General features: G+C 38.5%; 1 protein-coding gene across 1 annotated transcript; it reads right to left on the reverse strand.

Annotated features, from left to right (window-relative positions):
- Positions 1-3,533: 3,533 nt before the first annotated feature.
- MAK (male germ cell associated kinase) lies at positions 3,534-25,183 on the reverse strand (the record flags this gene model as incomplete). Its single annotated transcript, XM_079533303.1, has 14 exons — positions 24,788-25,183; positions 23,653-23,707; positions 21,535-21,656; positions 20,453-20,532; positions 18,797-18,929; positions 18,532-18,703; positions 14,051-14,218; positions 12,498-12,818; positions 11,372-11,553; positions 10,714-10,844; positions 9,490-9,621; positions 7,381-7,455; positions 4,551-4,679; positions 3,534-3,685 (listed from the first exon to the last, which is right to left on the reverse strand). The coding sequence occupies exons 1-14, from the start codon at positions 24,886-24,888 to the stop codon at positions 3,534-3,536; spliced, it is 1,953 nt and encodes a 650-aa protein (XP_079389429.1). The 5' UTR covers positions 24,889-25,183.
- Between the last annotated feature and the right edge of the window lie 646 nt (positions 25,184-25,829).

Genomic DNA, 25,829 nt, shown 5'->3' on the forward strand with positions numbered 1-25,829 from the left:
TAGTTTATGCAAAGGTCTCTAGGCCCTTGTGTGCAGACAGTTGCAGGAATGAGCCTTAAATATACATCTGGACTTGTGCTTGTAAAACCCATTAGACTGCTGAAACAATGGGACACAATTTGGACTAGATGAGCCTAGATGAGCTTGGAGGTCTTTTCCAGCATAGGTGATTCTAAATTGCCAATTTATCATTGATATTTCCTATAACATATCAGCTTTTTGTCACCTTTCCCTCCCACTTCCCTGCCAGCTTATCTGGTCATCATGTTTGTCAATCAGGGACTTTGTTCTGCTAGCACTGCGTTTAGAACCTTGGCCTAAAAACACAATCGTGAAGCAGGGGGTTAAGTTTCAAATGTAATGCAATGAAAGTAAACCTGTTACTTGAAATTATTTATAAGGAAAAGTGCCCAACTAAATGTAATTAATTTGACTTTTACAGATTATTCTTTGTAAGAAATAAAAATTGTACTTCATTAGGTAATGCTGAGTCGCAGTCATAGCACTTGTATGAAAATGTTACTTTAAATAAACCAGCCAACGTAATATTGTTACAAATTTCCTTTCTGCACAACTATTTTTTTCTTTAATCATTCATTTGGACTGATACATTTAGTGCCTCTTCTGTAGGTAGTCTGGATATATCTGTGAACATGAATTGTCTGATAGCCCAGTTCCATTCCTGGGCACAAGCACCTATAAATATTACTTGAACTGGGGAGAGGAGAGACAGAAAAAGCAGCATACAGTCTTATATAAAAAGACAAGTATTACATTAAAATCTAATTTTTATTTTTCTGAGAGAAATGTTCTGTTTCAGATTCGAAAGACTCTGTGAAAGTTTATTTAAAGACTAAAGGACTCAGATGCTTCCCTGAGAAGTGCTCTGTTGCCTGAACTCATTCTAAATATAGACTTAGGATGCAGAAATAATCCTGGGAGTTATGCATGGATGGTAATGTATCCCTTTTCTGGTCTGGTTTATCTTGTGTCTGTTTTTGCACAGGACCTGAGCTTCGATTTCTTCAGCCTTTGTTTTGGTGGCCGATACTGTGAGAGACTGAAGCAGGGGGGTTGATGTGTTGGAATAGTAAGGCTTTGGAGCCTCGTTTGCTCAGAGTTCTCTAAACATCTGGCCAGTACCTCAGCAGGAGTGTGATACCTTGTGGTTTGTTTCCTTTTTACTTTCCCTTCCTCTTTTCCTTCCCTTCTTGTTAAATAACTTTAGTCTCTGGAGATGGAGGGGGAAAAGCACCTGGCAGGGAGCAGCTGGTTTCCTCACAGGAGAAAATGATCTGGGAGTCAACAACTTCAGCAGATGGTTTCTTTGTAAGTTATCCTTGTAAGTGTCTAATTCCAGGCTCTTGACCCAGCACTGGTTATCAGGTTGTCTGAATGTGTTTGCTATAGCTTGAGAAGGCTAGTAAGCTTTGTATTAGGAGAGAAAAGCTAGAGACTTGTGTGCTTTTCATCCACTTGGAACTCCATAAGCATTAGGTGCATTTCTGCACTGACAGTGTGTATCAGTGAATCAGTTATAGTGACTGTACAACACCTACTAGTGCCTGACTGCTGTTTTGTCTTGTTGCTTGTGAGAAGAATTTCTTCACTCTAGTCATGCTTTGATCGTAGACATGTCAAGGCTGTTACAGTTACGTCAGAATAATGTCTGTGTTCACTAGCATGTTGTAAGGACAGTGTGTTTCTTCTAGTTCTATTTAGTACTGCCTGTTCCTTTTTCTGCTCTAGGTGACTTAGTGAGCTTTGGACACATCATTAGCTAATTGCTTGGTTAGTGTGATCTTACCTAAGTTACTGGCATCTGCTACCAGGGCTGAGTGATTAATTTCTCCTGGATTTCATTAATAAAACTAGTGTATTTATGAACCAGAACTGTTCTAGAAAGTGTGAGGGTGGTCTTCATTTCTACAGTGAGTTACAGATATATTCTACAGCTACAATAAGATATGTCTAAATAGCATATGAAGATCTGTTAGTACTAATGGAGTGACAGGTATCTGAGACAAAACCAATAGTAACTGAATTAAGTTTTCTAGTGTGTTACTAACCAGTTATCCAGATCTCTACAAATCACTTCCAGGATTAAAGTAACATTTTCTTTTGGTGTTTGTTTTTTATTTTTTAATGCTACTGCTTCAGTTTAACTTCCAGTAGGTTATATAGCCCAACTATTACGGCACATTAGGTCAACAGCAGGAACTGAGAACTTTATATGCAGTTTAAAAACAAAAAAAAGTTATCAACAGTTTCGCATCTTTAAAGAACATACTCATTTTGTATTTTAAAATGGCAGGTTTAATATTACTACCAAAACATCTATTCTAAACACAGCTGTGAACAGAAGTAGCCTAGATCAACATTAAAAAAAAAATATATTTATTGTACATTGGAAGGTCCTTTGCAAGATATTTCTGTAAAACTTAGCATAGGTGCCAAGGAAAGTATGACATGAGCATATAAACATTGAGGTATTGCATTATTAAAGCTTGTATGTGGTCTCACATACAGGACTTAAGCTGGCTTTAAAGATCTAAAAGAGAAAGTAACTTCTTAGAACAGCAGCTTTATTTCCTCACATGATTCACAGGGCTTCTTTGAGTTATGAAGAATCTGGTTCGTGTCATCACCCAGTAAGGCGGTTACCAACCACTTATGCCTTTTTAAATTCACCTTTAGAACAGCTGATGAGACTGGGATTTGGATTCCTTAAAACGTTACTGTGATATACCTTTGACAAGGGAGATGTAATTCTCCACAGATCTTCAACTGAAAGCGGTCATAAGCTAATTTTAACAGTACAGTCTGGTTTTAAGTTTCACTACAGCTCAGTGAGGTAAGTGCAGCATTCAGTACTTGCTTAGCTGTTTTCCAGTGTTGCCACTGGGACATATTTTCAGAGCTTCCAGGAGCAGGAATTGTCACCATATTGCTTCTGTCCAGCTACAAGGAGTTCTCATTTTATTTACACATTACAGACCCTGAGCAACTCTTTAGGTACAAGCGAGTTCTGAAATCCTTAGAGGACACTGGTGTTCTTCACAAAGCCCAGTCTGTGCTTTCACTTTGATATTTCCAGGAAGGAACCAGTGTATCAGCTGGGAGCCTGGAGCTGTTCTGCTTTAGCCCCAGTTCTAGCTGCTTGTGACCTAAGCTGCTTTCATGTACAATGGTGGACTTTTGCATAGGGCAAGAAATTAAAGCTCTTGTTTTTTAAGACTGTGCTGATAGGAAGTCTTCTATAGAAAAGTGTCAGGTGAAATCTACTTCTCATTGCTTCTAAATACGTGATAGATTTGGCAAGATGTGTTGTACAATACTTAATGAAATCCTACTTAATAGCCAGTATTTTAAATAATGTGACTTTTTTGTGTGTGTCCATAGATAGTAGAACACAAAGTTGTCTGTTTCTGTCTTTACTATTGCATAGGTCTTAGGAAAGATTAGAGCAGATAGGCATTTCAGGCAGGAGAACTGTGCAGATATCATGTGAGCCTCGTTCAAGATGGCATTTTCTATCTGTGTCCTCCATATTTAGCCATCCAGTCTGTTCTTCCATGGACTGGCTGAATTGTTGGTGCACGAGTTAAAATATTCATGCTTTTTGCTGAATTGTAAGTAGGACCTGCTAACTGAGCACGAGCAGCTTTGGTTTTCCAGGAATAATCTGAAAGGAACAAGAACTTGGAATTAATGATGACTAAAGTAGTATTTTACTACTGCACAGACGTGAATGAGAGTTGAAAGATGACTTGTGGTACTCAGATATATTAACACATCAGAGACCAAACTGTCCTTGTTTTCAGATAAGGCTGATGTTTCCTAGAGTTTGCTTATCTTACTGGTAATTCTCATTTATTGGATACCTGTTTTGCAGCAATTCCTGCAGACAACACTGAGACAGTTGTGGAGCTTTTTACTGAATTTCAATCTCCTATCGCAAAACTGCTGTAGAAAGGAAGTATTCTTTCTTATTTATCTCAAGCACTTGAATAAGCATACAGTAACAAACCCATGTTGTTTGGCTTTTACTTCCTATAATGTAGTGATGTCTACACTTTCACTCCAGAAAGCACTCCTTTTATGTTTCATGGCTACAAGAGTACTGTCAGCTACTGGGGTGACACTCAGACTTGCATAGCTAACAGTGGGATGAAACAGTGAAAACCTGTCTTAAATTACCACTACTAAAGCTGCAGAGCAACCCCGTAGAGCTAATAAAGAACAGAACAGTTTATTTTAATACAGTGCTTGTACTGTATATGTAACACTACTTGTGGATTTACTGAGTCATCTGAGGGAAGTATTTATCTTTTCTGGGGTTGTTTAGCATACTGTAAGCATGGTTCAGCATTATTCAAGTGCATTAAATGGCATTATATTTAAAGACTCAGGACTGCCACACGCTGCAAGAAAACCTCTGTCAAGAAAATGCCTCTAAACCAATTTAAATACGAATATTTTTCTGTTTAAACCTGAATGTATCTACTTTTCATACTGGTGTTAAGAAACAGCATACACATTTTTCTTACCAGATACAGATGGAGCAATAGGAGCCACCTGTATCCGTTGTCCAGCTGATCCAACTTCTTTCTTATGAAAGGAAGGGATGTATCCTCCTGATGGGTTGTAAGCAGCACCTCCCACAAAGTCAGAATTTCCTGTGGATATTACAGGAGGTTTTAATATTTTCAGTTGCATCCATGAAATATGCATTTTCATAGTCACTTCATAACATACTTGCATGATCACAAGAATAATGAGTGAGTGGTGTTCTTCCCCAGTGCTTGTCTGTAGGGAAGAAGTATATATCTGCAGTGCAGCAGCAGTGAAGATAACAGAGTGGTATGACCAGTTCCTTAATACTTTCATTAATCTTATATTGCCTAGCAAGAGTTTGCACTGAAACTCAATATAAGACAGGATCTTACCTTTTATTTACTGAAAGCAGGTTTTAGCACTTCAGTCTTGAAAATCAGCATGCAACAGTACTCCTATGCTCAACATGTATGACCTGCATCTATCTAAAATGGAACCACAACTCCTCTTGTGGTGCATCAGTTGAAGTTGACTTAGCCAGTTCCCTGGCTAAAGGCCTGCTACAAAAGTAAGATCTAGTTCCCCTCTCTTTTGAAGCCTGATATTTACTGTGCTTGGCTTTAGTCCACAACTTTCTCTAAGGGAGTGTTGCCTTGGGAAGATCAACGTAATCATCCTTTCCAATCCATCATTAGGAAGCTAAGAAACATTATGCATTTACACATGAAATTATTACTGAGGTTACTGTACAGTGGTGTGGAATCAACTCAAATATTTAGACTGTTCCAAGCAGATTTGTCTGTCATCACCTAGACACTCTTAAAAAGCTGTATGATAGCACAGCATTTGAAGAGAAGTGCTTCCATCAGGATAGTTCCAACAGTGGTTGATAAAATATACAGTGTGATTTGACAGTTTGTTCTCCTAAATCACTGGCCGCAGTGCAATCCCAAAACCCTCCTCCTCACACTTAACACCCTCAGTCTTCTGTGCTAATGTCAGAATTAGTGCAGTGGCTCTATAAGGTGCAGAACCGATCATCTACAAACCACAAAAGTATCCTCAGCTAATTACAGCTGTTTTGGGTCATCATGTACCTCCTCTTGCCCATAACCCCACAGTCCTGTCAACAGGTGGGTCCCTAGGTGGCTTCTGATGCCAGGCTCCAGTGGAATAAAGGATGACACAGATCCTGATGAAAAATAAAACTTTAATAAGGTACTCAAATTACAACTTCCTTGGGAGTTGTAAGTTCTTCTCCGCAATTTTGCCTGAAAAACAAAATCAACAGTTTTAGTGTTACATTCCCTTGTCTGCATAAACATACATGCATGTATGTATTCCCCACTTCCTAATCTTTTCACTGGGACTGCTTCATAAGGTATAATACTGATCTGTCAGAGGATGTCTTAAAATTCTGAAATCTGAGACCATGGCAAGCCTTAATATAACCTCAAAATGACTCGTTCCACATGTTTCTTAGCTACAGCTCTGCAAAGCTGCCTGTCAAAAGTTTTTCACTCATTTTTTTCTTCTTCTTACCTCTTCATATCCGATGTTCTTTATGAACTCTTCTGTAGAAAAGGGACAAGCACAGCCCAGAGGAACAGTCTGGGTGAAACTGAGAGGACTGAAGGAATTGTCTTTTCCTTGGACAGAAGAAAAATAAGAAGTTCAAGGCAAAGTTATGACTGCTAACATTTCAAAACCACGCATTGAGAGGTATGCAGTAGGTCATTCCTTACCTCTGGCAACTGCCATGCAAAACAGAAGTTCTTGCTGTAGAAGTCCATCAGGCATCAAGGAGGGCTGGCAGCAGATGTGTAAGCAAACACAGCTGTGTGCCAGCAAGTGTAAGCATGGTCTGGGCAGCATAGCTTAGTGCATACCTGATTCTTCTCAAGGGATGAAGCCATTGAATCATTCATGCTGGGCAACAAGTTGAGAAAAAACTACAAGTAGTTGCATACAGTTACAGTTGGATACAGTACACACCTCAGGTGCCAAAATGGAGGGAGAGGTGAAACATTACGCCTTTACAATGCTTGCAATGAGGAGTGTGTTTAGATATGAACATGGCTGCCTGGAAACCCTAGTTTCCATCTGTTTACACTGAGGTTAATCAATCAAACCTGTGCAATCACAGTGTGTAAATAACAAAGAATTAGAATGCAGTCAGTGGTGCAAGTGGCAAGCGATATTAGGAGCAAGCATTCCTTCAGGGATGCATGTGTTCCTCCTTTAGGATCCCAGAAAGAAAGTTATGAAGTCACTTACTGGAACATTCAGATGTTATTTAAAGGCATTTGTAAACATACATGTAGTCACTTCATTCTCTCAGGTTTCAAAGAGTGTACCGAAACAATCCAGGTTAACGTGAATGAGTTAGTTTACATGTGATGAGAAATTATCTGCCCTCCTTCAGCATAACACCACTTAGTTTAGGTGCAGATTCAGAAGGGAAACAATTTTGTCAGTATGAAAAACAAACAGACCTTACTTATATGGCAATTTTTTTACTTTGTCTACTTCTAAGAGTAAAAATCAAGGTAGAAGCTGTTTTTCACACTACGTTACACTGTGGTAGATGGACCTCTGCTGCATGTCACTGCATGAGTTGCTACACCGTAACTCATAGGGCAGCAGACCCTGCTTGGTCTAAAAGCAGACATAAAGAAGAGAGCAAAGTCGGACAAAACACATTACAACTGAAAATGAAGGATGTGATCTTTTGGAATCTGCACTGTAGGTGTATTTTTTGGGAGAAAATGTAAAACAAATATGAAATGTGCAAAGAGCCAGGTTATAATTGCTATAAATTACCTTTTGGATCCTCTAATTTTTCATTCAAACTTTCTTTGCATGATAGTTTTTCAATGGGTGTAATTAAGTTCTCTTCTGTAGATAAGGAGAATGAGAGAGAGAGAAAAAGATGGAAAGACAGAATTTTAGAGAAAGTATATGAAGAATCTGGTTAGGTGATACCAAAGAAATGAGGAAAAGCAGAGCAAGAAAGAATACCTGACACTGACGTAGCTATAATTTCATGTACCCCTTTGTTTAAGTAACATCTGCTTTTAAAACTGTTTTCATTCATTAGAAAGTAGCTCAAAAAGTAACTAATTAACCAACAATGCAGTCACATTATAGTCATACCAATGCACAATTCACAAGTTCAAGCATTAAGGCATATTTGCAAAGTTGGTCACAGCTTCACCATTCCTTACAAATAAAGCTTTCGTAACTATTTGTTCTCATGTTATTTCACCCTAGAGCAGCATTGTGGGTAAAGAAAAAATAAAAGCACTTGAAGAAACTAAACATAGTTATTTAAACACCAAGCAACACAGTGCCAGCTTTCAATCCTATCAGTATGAAAAAGGAATACATACATCATACATCTACCAGATTACTCTGGTCAGTGGTCCAACTACCACAGTTTCCTCTGTGTCTGCCTTAAGTGTTGTTGCCTGCCTGGTACATAAAACCTTAGTGTATGTTATTTAAGATATCAATGGAAATAATGCTCAGTGTTTTCAAACACTTTTTTTTTTAAAGATGATTTTTCTTTAACTTTTCAGTTGCCACAGTAAGACAAAAGTGAGGTTTTACCACTGGCATTGACCTAAGTTTGTTTATAGCCCAATTCAGTACATAGCTGTCTGGCTTACTAATACATACTTATGGAAACAAGCTCTGCCTTTTTCTGTCTCTTCCTATGCAAGAGTATTTTGTCAAAATCAACTTACTTCAAGGCACACAGATCTAAAATTTCTGAAACCCAGAAAATATTTATGGTTACTTTAAAAAGTGTTTTATTCCATCGTTCCAGTTGCTGCTGTTATTTTTCCATTTCTTAAGTGCTCTCCATGATTTCAGATGAGCAACTTAAACTTCACCTGACTTCCAAAAGGAAAATGTTTTGATAACACAGCTGGGAGGCTACTAAAGTTTTATTAAAAAAGCATGCAGCAGCTGCATATGAACAAACCTTCTAAAGTTCTTGTACAAACACATTAGGTCAGATGTTAGATAGGTCAGATAGGTCAGATAGATACACTATAATGTACAGAAACACAGAAGAAAGACTGCTTACCTTTGGAAGGCCTCAGGTAGGCAGGGACCTTCAAACAAGATAGCTTTCTCTCCACTATCAACCCTCAACACGAGATCTGGGAAGGCACGGATCCTGATTCCACCCCTTCCAATCACTCAGTGCACTGCTTGCACCTGAGCTCCCCTGGGTTCCCCTGCCTTCCCAACAGGTGCTCAATCAGTGCTTCAAGCCCTGACAGCATTTCTGCTACAGGTGGTCATTAGCATCGATGCTGGGAGCAACTGGTGCTGGCTTCAAAACTGTTAGAGTGACAGGACTATCTAGTGTTCAGAAGGTAGATTTCAGTCTCAAGTCCTATGCTTACCTCAGTGAAATCTCAGATAAGCCATTTTACTTGTTTAAGCCTTAGTCTTCTCTCTATAAAATGCTGATAAGAGCATTTTCCACAAAAGCTAGTACAAAAGGCAACTCACTGCAAGTTCCTTGCTGAAAGTGAGGGGACTTCCCATCTGCCAAGCTGGTATCTCTAACTGATGTTAGGCAACACCTCACTTGTTTTCATATGTGAGACTGCTGTTTCATAGTGTTCCACATCACGCTGACCAGGCAGTAGTGAAATCAAGCTATTTCCTTAAATTATCACAGTGAGATAATCAGCTTAAGAGGATTACAGACAAAATTTGTCCTGACAGAACTTTATTCTAAGAGCTAGTCTGTACTTCCTTTATGGTCTGAAAGCAAAACACATGGCTTAGGTATGAAAAGACTACTTTGAGTCTCTGTTTAAATTAAGAAAAACAAATTTGGCCTATAAGCAAATTAATTAAATAAAGTATGATGAAAAACAAGGTGACTGCTGTTTATTACACTTATACCTGTATTATTTCTGTTGAAAGGCAATCCTTCTCCAACATGTGCCAATGGCTTGGAAAACAGCTGGTTGTTCCAGGTTCCATGAGATCCTTCTTTATTGATTGCTACTAAAGAGACAGTCTTAGGGTTTACACCTTAAAAAAGAAATTATGGCAGATGTTAATTTCCAAACATAATTCAACCAATGAAAAATCAGTCATTTCTAGAACAATAAAACAAAACTCTATTTCTCACATAACATAAACATTATTAGTGTAAGTCAAAGGACAACATCCATTGGTTAGGTTATATTTCTCAACTGAAAATTAGATACATTGATTTTAGAACTCTTGTTTTCGTGCATTCAAGACAACTGGTAGTTTTACTGCAGTTACTTGGTGTCTTTAACATCATAACCTTATTGATATATAAGACCCTCAAACAATTAGCAGAAATGAAAGAAACCCATTGAAAACAAAGGTTTTCGAGGCTAAAAATAAACTTTCTTCTGAGGATAAGTTTAAAAATAGGACAAAGAAGTTCTTGTTACTTCAGCATGTCATGAGCATTAGTGAGTTAATGGGATTACACAGCATGAAAGCAGCTCACATATCCAGTGGTAACAGAGCTATATTGATATGGATAAATAACAAATACGCTTCTTGGAACTATTATTAAGTGCAGAAATATATATATTTAAACTACTATGCCACTCTCATTGAAAACTAATAAAAATAGGGAAGTATTAGAAGCATACTTCGAAATATAAGAAGTGTAGATTAACTTTCTATTTGTTATCTTTAGATAGGAAAGCTTTTTTCCCCTCTTTTGGGCAAAGTGTTGAGTCTTAGGGCATCCTATTAAGCACTGAAGAAGTGATTTCATACTTAGAAGTTATCACTGTGCTATACGTGGACATCTTCCTCACTTCTCAGATACATTGCTCATGGTCAGTTAGGATATATTTCCAGGTGTCCAAAAACTGAGGGTTTTATATGTTGCTGGTCATAAGAGCTTCTGTGAACATTTACACTGTACAAGCAGTGTTGATCTCTTTTCCACTTATGCATAGCCAGGACTTGCTGTATTAATAGTGGAAAGATATGTTCTTGGAAAGGCATTTAGTCCAAAAATGTAGCTTGAGTAGGAAAAGAGAATTACCCAGTGTGAAATCTGAAGTTTAAGTGTGCTGCATATAGATTGTTCACTGTTTGCATTTTCCATGACATGTTGACTTTTCCTCTTACCTGGCAGGTATCTTGATTGTCTTAGATAGTACTGTTTTGCTGTTGTATTGGACCTTCCAGAATCATTTCTCATTACACCTTTATTTTCTGCTCCTGGCTGGGTACAGTGTGAAGCTTTTGGTTCTGGCACACTGAAAAAAAAATCAAAATGTTCAAGCTGTGTAACCAACAAGTCCACCTTAGAATGCCATGAGCTGAGGCTGGCTTAAGGATGCACTGCTCTTCTCTTATCCTGCTTTCATCAGTAGACTTCATTCCCACAGAAAGTAACAGCTAAATCTCATATCTCATGAGAATTTTATCTGAGAATATGAAAGTGGAAAAAAAGAAGTGTATACAATATATAGACTTACAAGTAATTAAGTAACTGTGGCAGAACTTCCCCTAGCCTCACTGACATGGGAAATCATGTACCACTTCAGTAAAACACTGTTAAAAACAAGATAGACACCTATGTGATGGATAGAATCACAGATATTACTGGTGCTACATCAACACCCAGCTCAAAGCTGGCCTGTTCACAGAGCCCTTTGCACTACTGCAGAGTTTCAGCACGTTAATTTTTAGCAGATCTGTTTTAACCAATCTATAAATCTGCTGATCATTGTGTACTAAAAAACATTTTCTATAAAAGTGATTTTATAATTCCAAGACCTACCTAAAGAGACATTCCTTGTTTTTCTTTTCTTTTAACAGTGCAATGCTAGGCTTCTTTGAACACGACATTCCAAATTCAGCATCGTCCAGTTCATCCCAGCTGTCCACAGCCTTTATCAAAGTCTGACCCCATCGTCTCCTGCAACTTTTAGCACCCACTGTGCCATTCTGAGCTGCTTGTTTCTATTTCAAATACGAACAAAAGAAGAAAAAATACAACTCTAATTACTAAAACTTTATATTTTACATATAGTTGATTACTACTGCTTAAGAACATGGAAGGATTTTTTTTTTTTAAAACCATTGCACTGTACCTATTTTGGTCATAACCTTAATGATTTTAAGCACAAAATATATGACAAAGTTGGCAGGTATTTTGGACTGCCAACTTCAAATGGCTCAAATCTAGCTGACATACTCAATTAACATTCTGTTTGAAGGCCCAATTCAGCACTCAGGCTCTGTTGCTGGTATCCTGCTGAACTCACACTCTTACTGGTGGTACAGCAATTGTATGAAGCTAAAAACCTTACTTTTAAGATTCTTACAAATTAAGAAATTGCAGGGTCCATGTGATTACAGGAGTTGCTCGGTTTGCAATCAAGAAAATGAATGCCATAAAAAAGGCAGCTTGGATGTGTTTAAAAGCAGTTTGGATGTGGTGCTCAGGGACATGATTTAGCAGAGGGTTGTTAGAGTTAGGGTAGTGTGGTTAGGTTGTGGTTGGACTTGGTCTTTTCCAGCCTGAGCGATTCTATGACTCTAAAGGTTATTATAACAGACTGCAAACTGCTGTTAGAAGGAAACCAGGTATGTTTCTTCATGGCCCAGCACAGCTCACAATGCAGCCTATGCATAAGTGGCCCAAGACAGTCCCTCTCTCAGCACGGCTCAGGCATGCCAAGAAGTCAGACATCCATGAAGTAACCTATTTTTCTCATTTGCTGACAAAATTTCAGTAAGTGATCAGTTATATTCTCAAAGTCTTAATTATCTGACTGCTTTTTATTTTTTTATTTTTTTATTTTTTTAATAAGTATGGTGATTTTCAGAGAACAGCCACATTGAATGCATTAAGAATTTGTAAAAGAACCACCTAAGTTAGGTATCTACTGAAGACAACTTACCCCAGATGAGTCTTTATTGATAGCTGGAAAAAATGGCTGCACCTGTGTCTGCTGCTGTTTTGATACTTGCTGGTTAGCTGTATTCTGGGGCACCTGAATTTGCTGGAGAGGCTGGTGATTAGCTTTTGACAATGACTGCGGCTGTGTTGTGTCAGGTTCCTCAGGTGAAGACAGAGGCTCTGGCTTGGATACAGCTTCCAGTTTGGGTAAAGTTGGCTTTGGTTCTGTTGGCTGCACTGGTTTAGTAGGAGTCTGCTTCTCCAAATATTGTGGGGGAGGTCCTAAAACTTGGCCAACTTGAAAGTAAGGGTACTTCAGTGCCTAGAGAAGAAGATATGACACACTAACTGTACTTCAAAAAGTTGACTTTGGTAACTTCTTTGAGGATGTGGGCATGTTTCTGAAGCATTTGAGTAATCTCTACCACAGCAGTGAAAGACAGATGCATAAGGAGTTCATGTGTAAATGTTGTATTTATCCAGCTGTCAGTTCTGCATTTTTAGCTTTCTCTGCCATATAGTTTAGTAAGATGGATCCACCTGTACATTTAATAGAAGTCTTTTTCTTCCTTCTGTGTTTGGTGAAGTCTGTTTTTTTATGTGCATTTTGCATTTAACTCCATTCTATATTCACACAGTAACAAATTACAACTTAAAAACAAGTTGTTTCTACTATAGTAAAAAATTCCCTATTGCATGCTTTCCTGCTAACTATATTACATATCTTACAAATACACCAGTTCTTCCTGTGGAACAAGTTCTTCTGCTATCTCTGGGTCAACTCCTCTTTGTTAGTTCTCAAAGAGATCTCTTGCCTCAGCTGTTCTTGAAAATCACTGCCTTTGTACACCCTTCTATGAAAACACATTAAACTTTCCCTTTTGGTTATGGATTGCTGCTTCCTTGCCAACTCTCTTGGGCAGAACCTGGTTGTTTGCTGTCATAACGTACCATGCAGCATTCTGCATAGAGATGTATAGCACTGCACTACAGTTTGATCTCAGTGACTGTAACAACACATATGCTTTATAAAGCAGACAAATATGGTTGCTGTGCTTTGCACCTCCTCCTTAAACACTTCTGAATCACTTTCATCATGTCCACCTATGATAAACTCATCACCTTCCTTTTGTTTCTCAACTGCACTCTCATACCTTCTAAACAGAATTGCATTAGCTATACATACTCAAAAATAAGTAGAATGTATATATCTTTGAAATATCTATACCTAATTTTCTAAAATTAACCTAGGAAAAAAACCTGTGACCTTGGTGACTTATTGACATGTTCTTCTCAAAGTTCTTCCCTTATCACTCAGTACATTGTACAGCCCATTTCCTAGTAAAAAAAAAACCCATTATCCTGCACTCTCCCTACTGCATTCCATCTGCAACTTCACAAAAACAAAGCTTTGTTTTCAGCGTCTCCCAATAAAGTGTTCAAAAGTGTACTCTAGCCTTCATTATGATGACAATCAAATTGTATTTCTGCATCAACCAATTTTTGCCAATGCAAGACAATGCAGTCTTGTCCTTATAATTTAGGTGCTCAGACCTGGCTTGCTGTAGGTCTCTTCTTTGGATTCCAGTTCAGCATATCACTCATAAGCTGTATGGCTTCACTGCTTGCATTTGGGATGAGAGTTTTTAAACTTATAGGGACGCATTGTGGGAAACGGAAATTCATGGCAGAAGAGAGGTGGTATCCTTCTGGCCAGTCACTCTGTTTAAAAGGAAAGAAGAACAAGTTTAAGAAAAGACTAAGTGTTTGAGGGATTAGATTAAGTTGTATTTTTCTGTAGCTTGAGTCGTGCTTGGCCTGTGTAGTTCCTTCCTATACAGTGAAAAACAAGCATTACTGTTTTTCATTGCAATTGCGATGGCACCAGTCAATTCAGCATCAGTCTCAAGTGGCAGTCCTTCTGTAGGTGAAGGGGGATCTGTCTTTGTGCATACAACACTTGGATGTACACTCTGAAGGAGAAGAGATTGCAGTAGGTATCAGGAGCAGCTAAGCACGTCCCATCTATTACAGAAATAAGCTTAAACAGTTGATTTCTATGTACTTCCTACACGGGAATACCAGAGTTGAGGCCTTTCTACCCAGCTGCATGGAAAAATACAGATCACAGCCTGAACAGGTAACTTGCCCATGAGAAAGGGCTCATGTTTGGTTGGGAACACAAGTAAACAGCCTACAGTTTCTGCATGCAGCTAGAAGAAACCTGCTTGTGAGAAGTTCCTTGGCAGCTGTGACCAAGTATCCTTGCTTTCCACAAAGGATCTTTCTTACCCTGATACATGATGCATTATTGTCTCCTGCTGTTATATATATGGCCACAGTACTGAGGGGGGTTAGGCTGGCTGCCACCATTATCTGGGGGTTTCTGGGGGTAATCCTAGGGTGGACATGCTACAAGCCTGCTACTCTTAGTAATGAGGACTCAGCAGAGACTGACTGGCTGGCTAACAGCCCCATTAACACAAGTACTCCCTATTAAACTGATGATTATTAACTTGCATCTGTGTATTTTCTTTGGGATCAGTAAAGCTTGTGCAGAAGCACTGGCTCTTTTGCATTACACCACCCTACCATGTTTGTGCAACCATTCAATCTATCACTGACTACACCATTAAGACATTTGGTGATTTAACTATAACCAGACATTACTGCAATAGGAAAATCATGATCATAATATGAGAACTTAGTGGGTTTTTGTGTGAGAGTGTTAAACTTTCAAGAAGTAAAACCTGAAGTCCTTGGTTGCTTGATAATTGCACTGTTTGAATACAGAATCCTAGGACTGGCAAAGATCTCAAGAGATTATCTAGTCCATGCTCCTGCCTCTTCTTCACAGGTATTATTGTCACAGAGTTTGCAGTTCCACAGCCAGAACTGCTATAGACAGTCTATTGCATAGACTAACTGCCTTCCAGAAGAGAAAAATACATGTTTCTCTCATAGCAATATGAGACCATTGCTGAGTATGCTATCATCCCTGGATACCAAGAACAACTACTGCTTTTGTCTCTAGAACAGCCTGTTTATAAATTAGGTGTATTTCTTGTTCTTTCTTTCCATCTTCCTTTGCAGAGGCTAGAGAAGATCAAACAATTGAATTCTTGGATCTTGGATTTTCAGGTTTTTCTCCTCTGGTCTCTGAAACATAGAACTCTTCATTGAAATGCAAAACTTGTAAATGGAACAGAAAGATTAGCTTGTATGTCAATGGACTGTACTTCTTTCTCTACGCACTGATATGGTATTTGTTTCAACGCAACACTGATGTACAATGTATTATACAGCTCCTACATCTTCTTCTGAAGAAATATTAGCTGGGTAGTTATCCTCAACTATTTAGTCAAGAATAATTAGAACTGCATAAGTACAGCAGTCAAAGATCTTCAGTAATATGTAAACTGCAACTAGTCTTATAGGAAATTCTGAATTCTAATCTTGTCTTCTAATATACTCAGTCCTTCCTTGCCTGTTATCTGCCAATTTACAAAGGAAAATCTATTCCATCAGTAGGCCTTCAGTCCTGCTCACCACACCATTCCTGATCCAAGCCAGGATGAAATAGAGCGAAGTAGTTCCTGTCACTACTAAATATCATTAAACAAAAGCCAAAAGCAACCAAATCAACCAACAGAAGTCATCAGCATGGTATCACAGACTTAAACCACTAAAAGGAAGGCAATTTGGAACAAAGACAGCTTCTGGGCATAACTCCTGTCATTCCTTACAGCAAGTTAATGGAATAAACGAGTCTACATCTAAAAATTCAATTCATTAAAACTTTATCTGCAAAAACAGAGTACTAAAAGAACTGCTTGTGTTTTTCATAATACAGATAACATTTCACCATAAACAAGTCATTATTTGTGGTGATCAATTGTATTATAATATTTAAACACCCTTCTTACACAGTGATGTCCCTGAAGAATGCCTCGGCATTGTCATAAGGAGATAAAAGTTCCAGGACTGCCCAACAGATGACAGAGGCACAAAGCAACTAATTACAGCTTTCTGATCTTAAGAGGGCTGACTTACAGTGTCTCTAACCCACGAGCTCTTTCCAAGAGGCTACAATTTTCTCTGAAATATTCAGGCAGTTGCTCCCTCCTTTCTCAAGCAACCAGCTACATGCTTCTTTTCAGCAACTCATAAAGTTACAGAGCCACACCAGTGACTTCAACGCTGCTCTGCTACACTTAATGTTAAGTCTCCCTCTGATCTGCTTGCATGCCCGCAAATTGTGCTATGCACTGAAAATGTTCCAGAAGCCCAAGTGTTGTTCTCTTTCTTAGATGATTTGATGAGCTGCTAAACGTTCTCATCCTAGTCTTGTGAGCTGCTCAAGAAAGAATTAACATCTGGGTTTGAAAACTCAATTCTTGAAATACTGCTACATATTACACATTACTCCTGATGCATGATTGCCACAGAAAGCACTGTTTTGTATGTAACAGTTTTCACCTACTCATCCAGTCTCAATTTTCACTGCCACCAGTTATATATATCTCATATACAACTCCACCTTTGACCTTTCATACTCTGCTCTCTCATGAACTTGCACCTGTTTCCCAGTACATTCTCTTAGATCTTTTCCCATCGCTTTAAGCTCCTAGCTAAACTTACTCTACTTTAGTTTTAAGCTTTCTGTTCCTCAATTCTCTACTGACAAGAGCTCCTCTACTGTATGAGAACTACACTTTATTTTATATTGGCACAACACCAATGGTTTTCCACAGCGAGAGACTTCGTTCAGTCAGTAATTTCACAGGTATCTATTTACCTCATAATACATCTGTCATCTCTGACCTTAGCCACCACAGTTGTCTTCTGTAAACATATTTTTATTATATTGCCTTTTTTTTTTTCTTTTTTCCCAACTGATTCAAAATTTGGAAGGTAAGCTTATTTCCTTTTATTCCAATTGATTCTGAAATCTCCCCACTGCTTCATTAGACACTGCAGTGTCATGATGTCTATCCCTGCTTACACACTCCCTTTTTCTTCATCCTACTTTGCTTTCTGCCATCACATTCTTTGACTTTTGTCAAGCTACAGTGTTCATTTTCTCACATTCTTGGTTTGCACTTGTTTTGAGCACTTCTTAGGAATTCATTCTCTTTTGAACATTCTTTGACAACTTCTACAAACTCACCGACTCACCTTTCCAACCTGTGTTTCTGTGTGTCTCTGTGCATTTCAGCTGTTGCATTCTGATTAGTTCATGTCTTTATTCAGTACAACTCACAACACTTGTAATTCAAGGATTAAGCATATTTAGTTGGTACGAAAAAACCCAACACGTCTTGTAGGTAACTTGCAGGAAGTATTTGTTATGCAAAACAAACTCATGTTCATATACCCATTTCCTGAAAACTTTAACAGAAGTAGATATAACTGTACACATTTTTACATGCACTACCCAAGTCTCCCTTGTAGGTCTTAATTAATTTCTGATAGAGCTAAATATCTTGAGAAATCATTCTCCTTCATTGCTTTGTCATTAAGGACTCTATACAATGGATTTGTGCTTGAGATCAAGTATTTCTTCTATGCTTAAAAAGTAAGAAAATATCACAATTCAACTTACTCAGAGCAACTTCCACAAGCTCCAAATTCTAGGTACCAGCCTTGAAAAATTGGAGTTTTGGCAAAGGAAAACTAATCAGTTGTGGCAACATGAAATCCTAAGACTAGGGGCTTTTTTTTGGTTGTTTTTTTCCCAGTTCTTCTGATGTGCATGTCTTTAGTTAACTAAACAGCTTTATCTGACTTTCATCACACAGCAGCACAGGATTGCACATAATAGCAGGATATAAAACAGATGCTTATACAGTACAGAAGTCCAGTATTCTGTGCCTTAGCAGATGTTTCAAAAGACAGAGTTGAGAAAACTCAACTCCGCAATAAAATTACTAAAACAGACTACATGTATGTTCTGGAAGTGCAATAACAATAAATAAATAAAGTGATTATAAAATATTGAGTAAGTGCTATTGCATGAGTTCTAGAAGTCTTACCTTCTTTGGAGTCCCTAATACTTGGCAAATCTTGAAGATTTCATCTACTTCACTTGTGCCTGGGAAAAGGGGTCTCAGTGTGTATAATTCAGCCATGATGCTGCCGACTGCCCATATGTCAATAGGTGAGCTGTAAATGGATGACCGCAGCAGAACTTCAGGAGCACGGTACCTATGAGGATGGGAAAAGTAGTACATAAATTAAAACGGTCATCAGAGAAAGGTAGTTCATTAATACAGTGTATTAATTGCATCCTGGACTTACCACCTGGTGGACACGTAATCTGTATACGGTGGCCGAGATCTCAGCTCTCTAGCCAAACCAAAATCAGCTATTTTTACAAGTTCTGGACCAATACAAAGAAGGTTTTCAGGCTTCATGTCTCTATGGAAAAATCCTGCAGGAGATTAAGGAGAAATTAGGGTAAATTGCGTAATTATTTCTTAAATAGCAAGGTCCAACACTCATCCAAAATTTTGGCTTTTTTTTTTTTATTTCAACATAACTGAATGACAACCCCACTCCCAAAGCACACATTTAACCTCCTGTGATTATTACACCACATATTCTTTAAATTTAAAAGATGTCTGCGTTGTGCTCAGGAATGCTAATATTAGTAATTCAGGCACATTAAGTTTCTTGAATGCTTAGTGCTGGGCTGGCTTTAGCAGCTGTGTGTACCTGGAAAGGAGGTAAGTACTTGAGCAAATCAGTTCTGCTGGTTAATTAGTAGACGGGATCTCTTTATAAAGCAAATTGATTGATATTCACTTACTACACAGCATACTTACTTACAGCACAGCGTACAATTTCTGCACGCAAAAACTGACAACCACTGAGAGCAAGTGGCTGAAATTATTACAGTGAAATGCAACTGCTTGAATTTACCATCTCTCTTATTGCTAGATACTTGTGTAGAAAGCAAAACACTAATACAGTAACTTAGAAATGGCAGTTTTACCATGTATTTTAGCTTTCTCATGTATTTCATGGAGAAGGAAGGAAGGAAGGAAAAGAAAGTGCTAATAATCAGAGAACAACATATGACCTTGATCAGAAAGACAGAAGCCATCAATTTCTGGCTATCTGACAGCACTAAATGGAACTGAACCCATCAACAGGCTGTGCCAGAATAAGTCAAATCCCATCAGAAATCACTTTGAGTGAAACTTTAGCTCTCTTTGGAAAGCTTTAAGGATACCACTGTCATGTGAATGAATGACACATACAAAATAAGAGTTAACTAAGAGAATAGAAAATAATTTCTGAAACGCAAAGGAGTTCAGTGTCAGTGTTTCAGAATGCAGTTTCCAGATGTATATCACACATGATAATCAAAAGTGCTGTGAAGCTGTTGTTGATGCAACCACACAGCACCCTTTTTTTTTTTTCGAATGTGCTTGTAATTGCTTGAAAGTCTCAACTCTTAAAATATTTCAATGCAAAATATATTTGATAAGGAGATTATTTGGATTTTTAGTGACGAAGTTACAGTTAAATATCTTTTATGACTAAGGATGCCATATTAGTTATGATATCTCAAGACAGGCAAGAACTGCCATGTATGAGGTATAAAGGCTCCTTAAATAGATCTTTCTGGAGTAACAGATGTGCACAGCCCAGCATTTGAGCTTCTTTAGTTTGTTTATTGATACAGTATCTAAGAAAAGATAAAAGTACTAAACGTGGAACTAACAATATCCAGTGTTTTCAAAAAGAAAGCATATCTGATTATAAAAGAGGTAACTTAGATGTTGTTTAAAAACACCATATTTGAAACAGTCTGGAAAAATTTTTACTAGAGATTGTAGTGATAGAGATGAAGAGCCTTTGATGAATATTTTTATTCATGTTATTACTGTGCATTGTCTTTTTTTCTTATGAAAGCATTACACAAGCAAACTCCAGTGGCAAACCTACCGTGTTTATGGATGAAAGCTAACCCTTGCAGTATCTGATACATCATGTTTCTGATGACTGACTCAGGGAACAACTTGTTTCTGTGAAGACAGATTAATAATTTCACAAAATTAAGAGACTGTTTTTTCCTGTAAGACAGGACACACATTTCCTCATTTTGCACAGTGTGTCCCAAACAGACTAAAACAGACCTGTTAAGTTTTACATGCATAGACTCACATAGCATATGTCAAAAATACTGCTTCCAAGCCATAATTCTGCTCACTATCTTTACTGCAGAGTGACTTCTCAGCAGAGATGTCTACTTGCAGATGAATCTGGCTGCCCTGTAATATGCTTGACCAAATGAATGCACACACTGTATCAGAGCAAGCACCTGCATAGCACCATTGTATATGTGCTACCCAGTGGTGCTCTTATGGAAGCCTGAGCAAGAGCAATGCTTTGCAGCTGTCAGTGAACATCACACCAATGTTGCTAACAGCTACTGAAAGGCTTTGTGCACAAGGAGATAAAGGTACATGACAGAACCTGAAGGAAACACAGTAAAGGCAAAAAGAATTCGAAGAAAAATGTTATTAAAATGGCAAGTCCTAATCTACAGTCCACCTGAAAGCATTGCTTTGTGCTGTTTCTCCAAGCCTACCACATCATACAGCACACATAATGATCTTCATGTACACTCGTGCATGTTCACGAGAAGATGATCACCCCCACCTTAAGCCAAATCCATTAGCAAAAACAAAATGAATGGCATTGGTCCAATCCTTCATGTATTGATGAAGGCTAATAAAGAAAAAAGTATTTGGAATTTCTCTTTTGGCTCAATAAATACGAAAGACATGCAAGTTATCACATTAATAACTTCATGAAGTCTTACTCTCAGGAATATTACAATGTGCAATGCTGTTACGCTAAGCAGTGCAGAATTTTACCCTCAAATAAGCAGGTGCAGCAGATTCTGTTCACATCAGTAGCACTGCAAGAGCCTAAAACAGAAATTCCAGTATGTTCTTCAAGACAGTGTAAGAAACATACATAAAGGATGATAGCACACTACTTGTTCTCTGAGAAAGACGTACCTGTCCTTCATCAATTGATAGAGATTTTCCTTCATGTATTCAAACACAAAGTAAAGGTGGTCATTTTCTCTTATGACTTCTTTCAATTTTATTACATTGGCATGATTTAGCTTCTTCAGGGACTGTTTCAGAGACAAATACAGGGTTTCAGATAACTTGACATTGACTGTCTCCTTACCTGAGCTGCATGTGTACTATGTAAAAGTTTCTAGTAAGGAATTAACAGAACACACCCCTCAGGTAGCCTCTAATTATCTTGTAATCTCCCTTTTCCTAACAAAATAGCATTTTAAATTAATTTCAAAATAAAAGCACAAATATTAAACAGCTTAAAATTCTCTTTGTGGGGATTACATCATAGCTGAGGTGAAGAATAACACAAGAACTTAACTGCCATTCTGCACCTGTAACAACTTTTGCTTAGAGAACTGAGTAAGAAAGCCTAGCCATTTTTCTGTTTGGATCATAGAATTACCAAGGTTGGAAAAGACCTCCAAGATCATTCAGTCCAACCATCCACATACCACCAACACTGCACACTAAACCACATCACTCAGTACAACATCTAAACATTTATTGAGCACTCCAGGGACTGTGACTGTTCCACCACCCTGGGCAGCCCGTTCCAGCACTTGGCCACTCTTTCAGAGAGGTTTTTCCTAATATGTAACCTGAATACCCCCTGGCACAAATTAAGGCCATTCTCTCTAGTCCTATCACTAGTCACACAACAGAAGAGGCCAATCCCCACCTTGCCACAACCTCCCTTCAGGTCGTTGTAGAGGGTGATAAGTTCCCCCCTGAGCCTCCTCTTCTCCAGACTGAACAATCCCAGCTCCCTCAGCCACCCTCATAAGACTTGTGCTCCAGACCCCTCGCAGCTTCGTTGCGGATGCTCTCCAGGGTCTCAATGTCTTTTTCGTAGTGAGGGGCCCAAAACTGAACACAGTACTCGAGGTGCAGCCTCACCAGTGCTGAATACAGAGGGATGATCAGTTCCCTGCTGGCAATGCTATTTCTAACACAAGCCAGGATGCCGTTGGCCTTCGTGGCCACCTGGGTATGCTGCTGGCTCATGCTCAGCCAAGTGTCAACCAACACCCCCAGGTCCGTTTCCTCCACCCAGACTTGCAGCTGCTCTGTCCCAATTGCCTGGGGTTGTTGTGGCCACAGTGCAGGACTCAGCACTTGGTCTTGTTGAACTTCATACCATTGGCCTCAGCCTGGCTATCCAGCCTGTCCAGATGCCTTCATGGGGCCATTCTACCCCCCAGAAAATAGACTGCCAACTTGGTGTCACCTGCAAACTTACTGAGGGTGCACCAGGTCATCAATAAAGATATTGAACAGGACAGGCCCCAGTACTAACGCCTGGGGAACATCGCTCATGACTGGTCACCTGCTGGATTTAACTTCATTCACCACCACTCCCTGGGTCTGGCCATCCAGCAAGTTCCTTACCCAGCAAACAATGCACTTTTCAAGCCCTGGGCTGCCAGTTTCTCCAGGAGAACACCATGTGTCAAAAGCTTTCTGTTTTAATGAATAAGGATGCTCCCCCTTGCAGGTTTCATTTCTGGAGACATTATGTGCTACTTCTGTTAAGTTAAACCTAAACTGTGGATATTCAAGTTATGGACACTCAATTCCTCTGTTAGGGAGTTTTGTATTTACAGAAATTCAGAGGCCTGAAACATGGGACAACTTGAAATTTAAAGCAAAGTGTTCAAGGTCAGGCTTTATTCTGTCACTTGGGTAGCCAAGACTTCCAGTGTTTTTAAAAGTGTCCCAGATACATGATATGAGGACTGCCTAAACACCTAGAAACACGTGCTAGCGTAGGCTGGTAAAACACATGAAAAATGTCAAATTAATTGTCTTCTCTCAAAGACAAGAGGCTTGGCTACAAGACATGGCCACTGCATGAGAATGGCAGGATATTCCACAAAGCAGAAGCAGCTCTAGGAGTTCCAGAAACCCACAGCTTTTGGAGCCTGTGACTCCCACTTAAAAAGTTCACTGAGTTTGGCCTGATGCTTGTGCATAGTCTAAGCCCTTTTCCTTCAGACAGACCTAACCAGATACTTATTTTCAAGTGTGGCATGTTGACCATTTTACCTTGACTTCTCTCAAATTCATGCACTCATCCCATGAATAGAACTTCCTTTTCATTCTGAAATAAAAGTCAAAGAAAGTATCTTCAGTAACAGAGGATGCTTTGAGAACAAAACAAGATCCAGCTATGCTATGTTCTTAATACAGCACTACCTCTTTCTTGGACCAAATTTAAAACATTCCACAATACCTTTCAGCAACATAATCAAAGCAAACATAACTCTTACATTTATTAGAAATTTAAAATATCTCATGATTGACTGTTGCAAACATTTGTAGTTGAGTAGTTAACAGGAGACAATTTATACTATAAAGTATTTCTAAAAGCATCGAGGACGCACAATCCTGTTGCATCACTTGAATTGTGCCCCTAATAAGGAGGACAGCAACAGTGACACTGAAAATAAAACATGCATTTTGAAACAAGAAAAGCTACTTCTTTTTGCCCAAGTCACACATTCTAGGAAAACAAGAAAACTTGAGATCTGCAAAGCATCTTAACTGCCTGAAATTATAATTGGTCAACTGTACAGATCAGTCCTTTTTTTTCAAGCCTATTCAAAGATATTAATAGTGAAAAAATAACGTCATTTTTTCAAGCAATATCCATACATAAAAGTATTACACTTGTACATAGACTGTTGTGTTTATTTGGAAGTCTTAGGTAAAAATACGGGTAATTAGGTGTTAATCAGATTTTGGGACTGGGTTGTGAATGCCATGTCCTTTACTGCATTTCTGTACAGTTCTAGATCCTACAGAGCAGCTATTTAAAACTAATATTTCAAGTAAGAGGCATTCATCTTCATTCAAAACTATTCCCTTTCTAAATCCCCAACCTGAAAAAAATAATTAAAAAAAAAAAAAAAATCACACAAAACAATTCCAAATCCTGAGATACCAAGAATGGAAAACATTTCTCATAAAACGTTGCTCCATTTGCCTGTGAGTTATACAGATGAACGCATCTCCAGATGTATTAGAAGGAAGTATGACCCACACTCACTCACTTAAGCAACTGATTTAAATATTTTTAAAAAGAGACATTCTTTTTTTCTTGTACACAGACTGCACAGAGCAATAAAGTCAAAATCTTACATCTTTCCAAGTATCTTTTCTCTGTGCAGACGTTACGTACCGTTTGATGGCCACAAGCTCTCCTGATTCATTGCTCTTTCCCATCAACACACTGCCATAGGTGCCATCACCCAGCTGCTTCATGATTGTGTAACGGTTCATTTTTTCTTATCCAACTACAATTACTAATTTATGAAGTTCTGGATGTCTTCTGTATTTTTGAAGGATTTTTTGCCTTTTGATTTCTTTTTTTTTTTTTTTTTTTTTTTAAAGAAATCTTCCAGATAGCCTGAGGTTGCTGGATGTTTCCTCATAACAGAGCAGGATGGTCACCGGTCTCCTCTGAATTACATGTATTTTGAGATCCACTGAGAGGTAGAAGAGCATGGTAATTCTCAGCAGATCCTGAAAAAAAAAAAATAAGTGCAAAAAAAATAAGGCAAAAGACACCTTGTAATTTCTTTATAACAGTAACCTGAGATCTATTTGTGTTCTTTAAAATAGAACACCTCAGTATGACTTTACCTAGTACCCTAAATCCTTCAGGTGCCGAGTCTAGGATTAGGGTCAGAGTAAGCAAGGAACAGACAGGCAAGATTACTGTCACCATTCCCTACTCCTACAGAACAGAAGAAATTTAACCAGACCCAGGAAAATCTAACAACTGCTCACTGCAGCATTTATTTACTGTAACCTAAATGCTTAAGTACCATCTACTGTTAACCTAATTCCAGCATTATCTCTATGTATCTGCTGTTTAAAAATCCAGAATAACTCAAGTGAGTTGACATGCACTGTCAGCCTACTTCAGCAAGAGATGCAAAATTCAGCATGCAACTTTATCCTCATGCCAGAATTAGCTACAGGTTGGTAAGGCTGTCCAAACAGATTAAGGCACTCAAACTCAGTAGGTGACAAATCTCAGGCTTGAGATTTACAGGTCTGGCAAAACGCAACAATAAAATTGGCCCTTTGGGAGCGTGAAACCAACAAGCTGGAGCAGGCATCTGCTCAGTAAGAGAAATGCCTGCCTGGAAAAAGCACTGAACAACCTCTTCTGGTTGATGTACCAGATGTCAGGTTGGTGCAGAAGCCTTTCTTTC

This window comes from Tetrao urogallus (assembly GCF_951394365.1).
Source record: "Tetrao urogallus genome assembly, chromosome: 3".
Lineage (NCBI taxonomy): Eukaryota > Metazoa > Chordata > Aves > Galliformes > Phasianidae > Tetrao > Tetrao urogallus.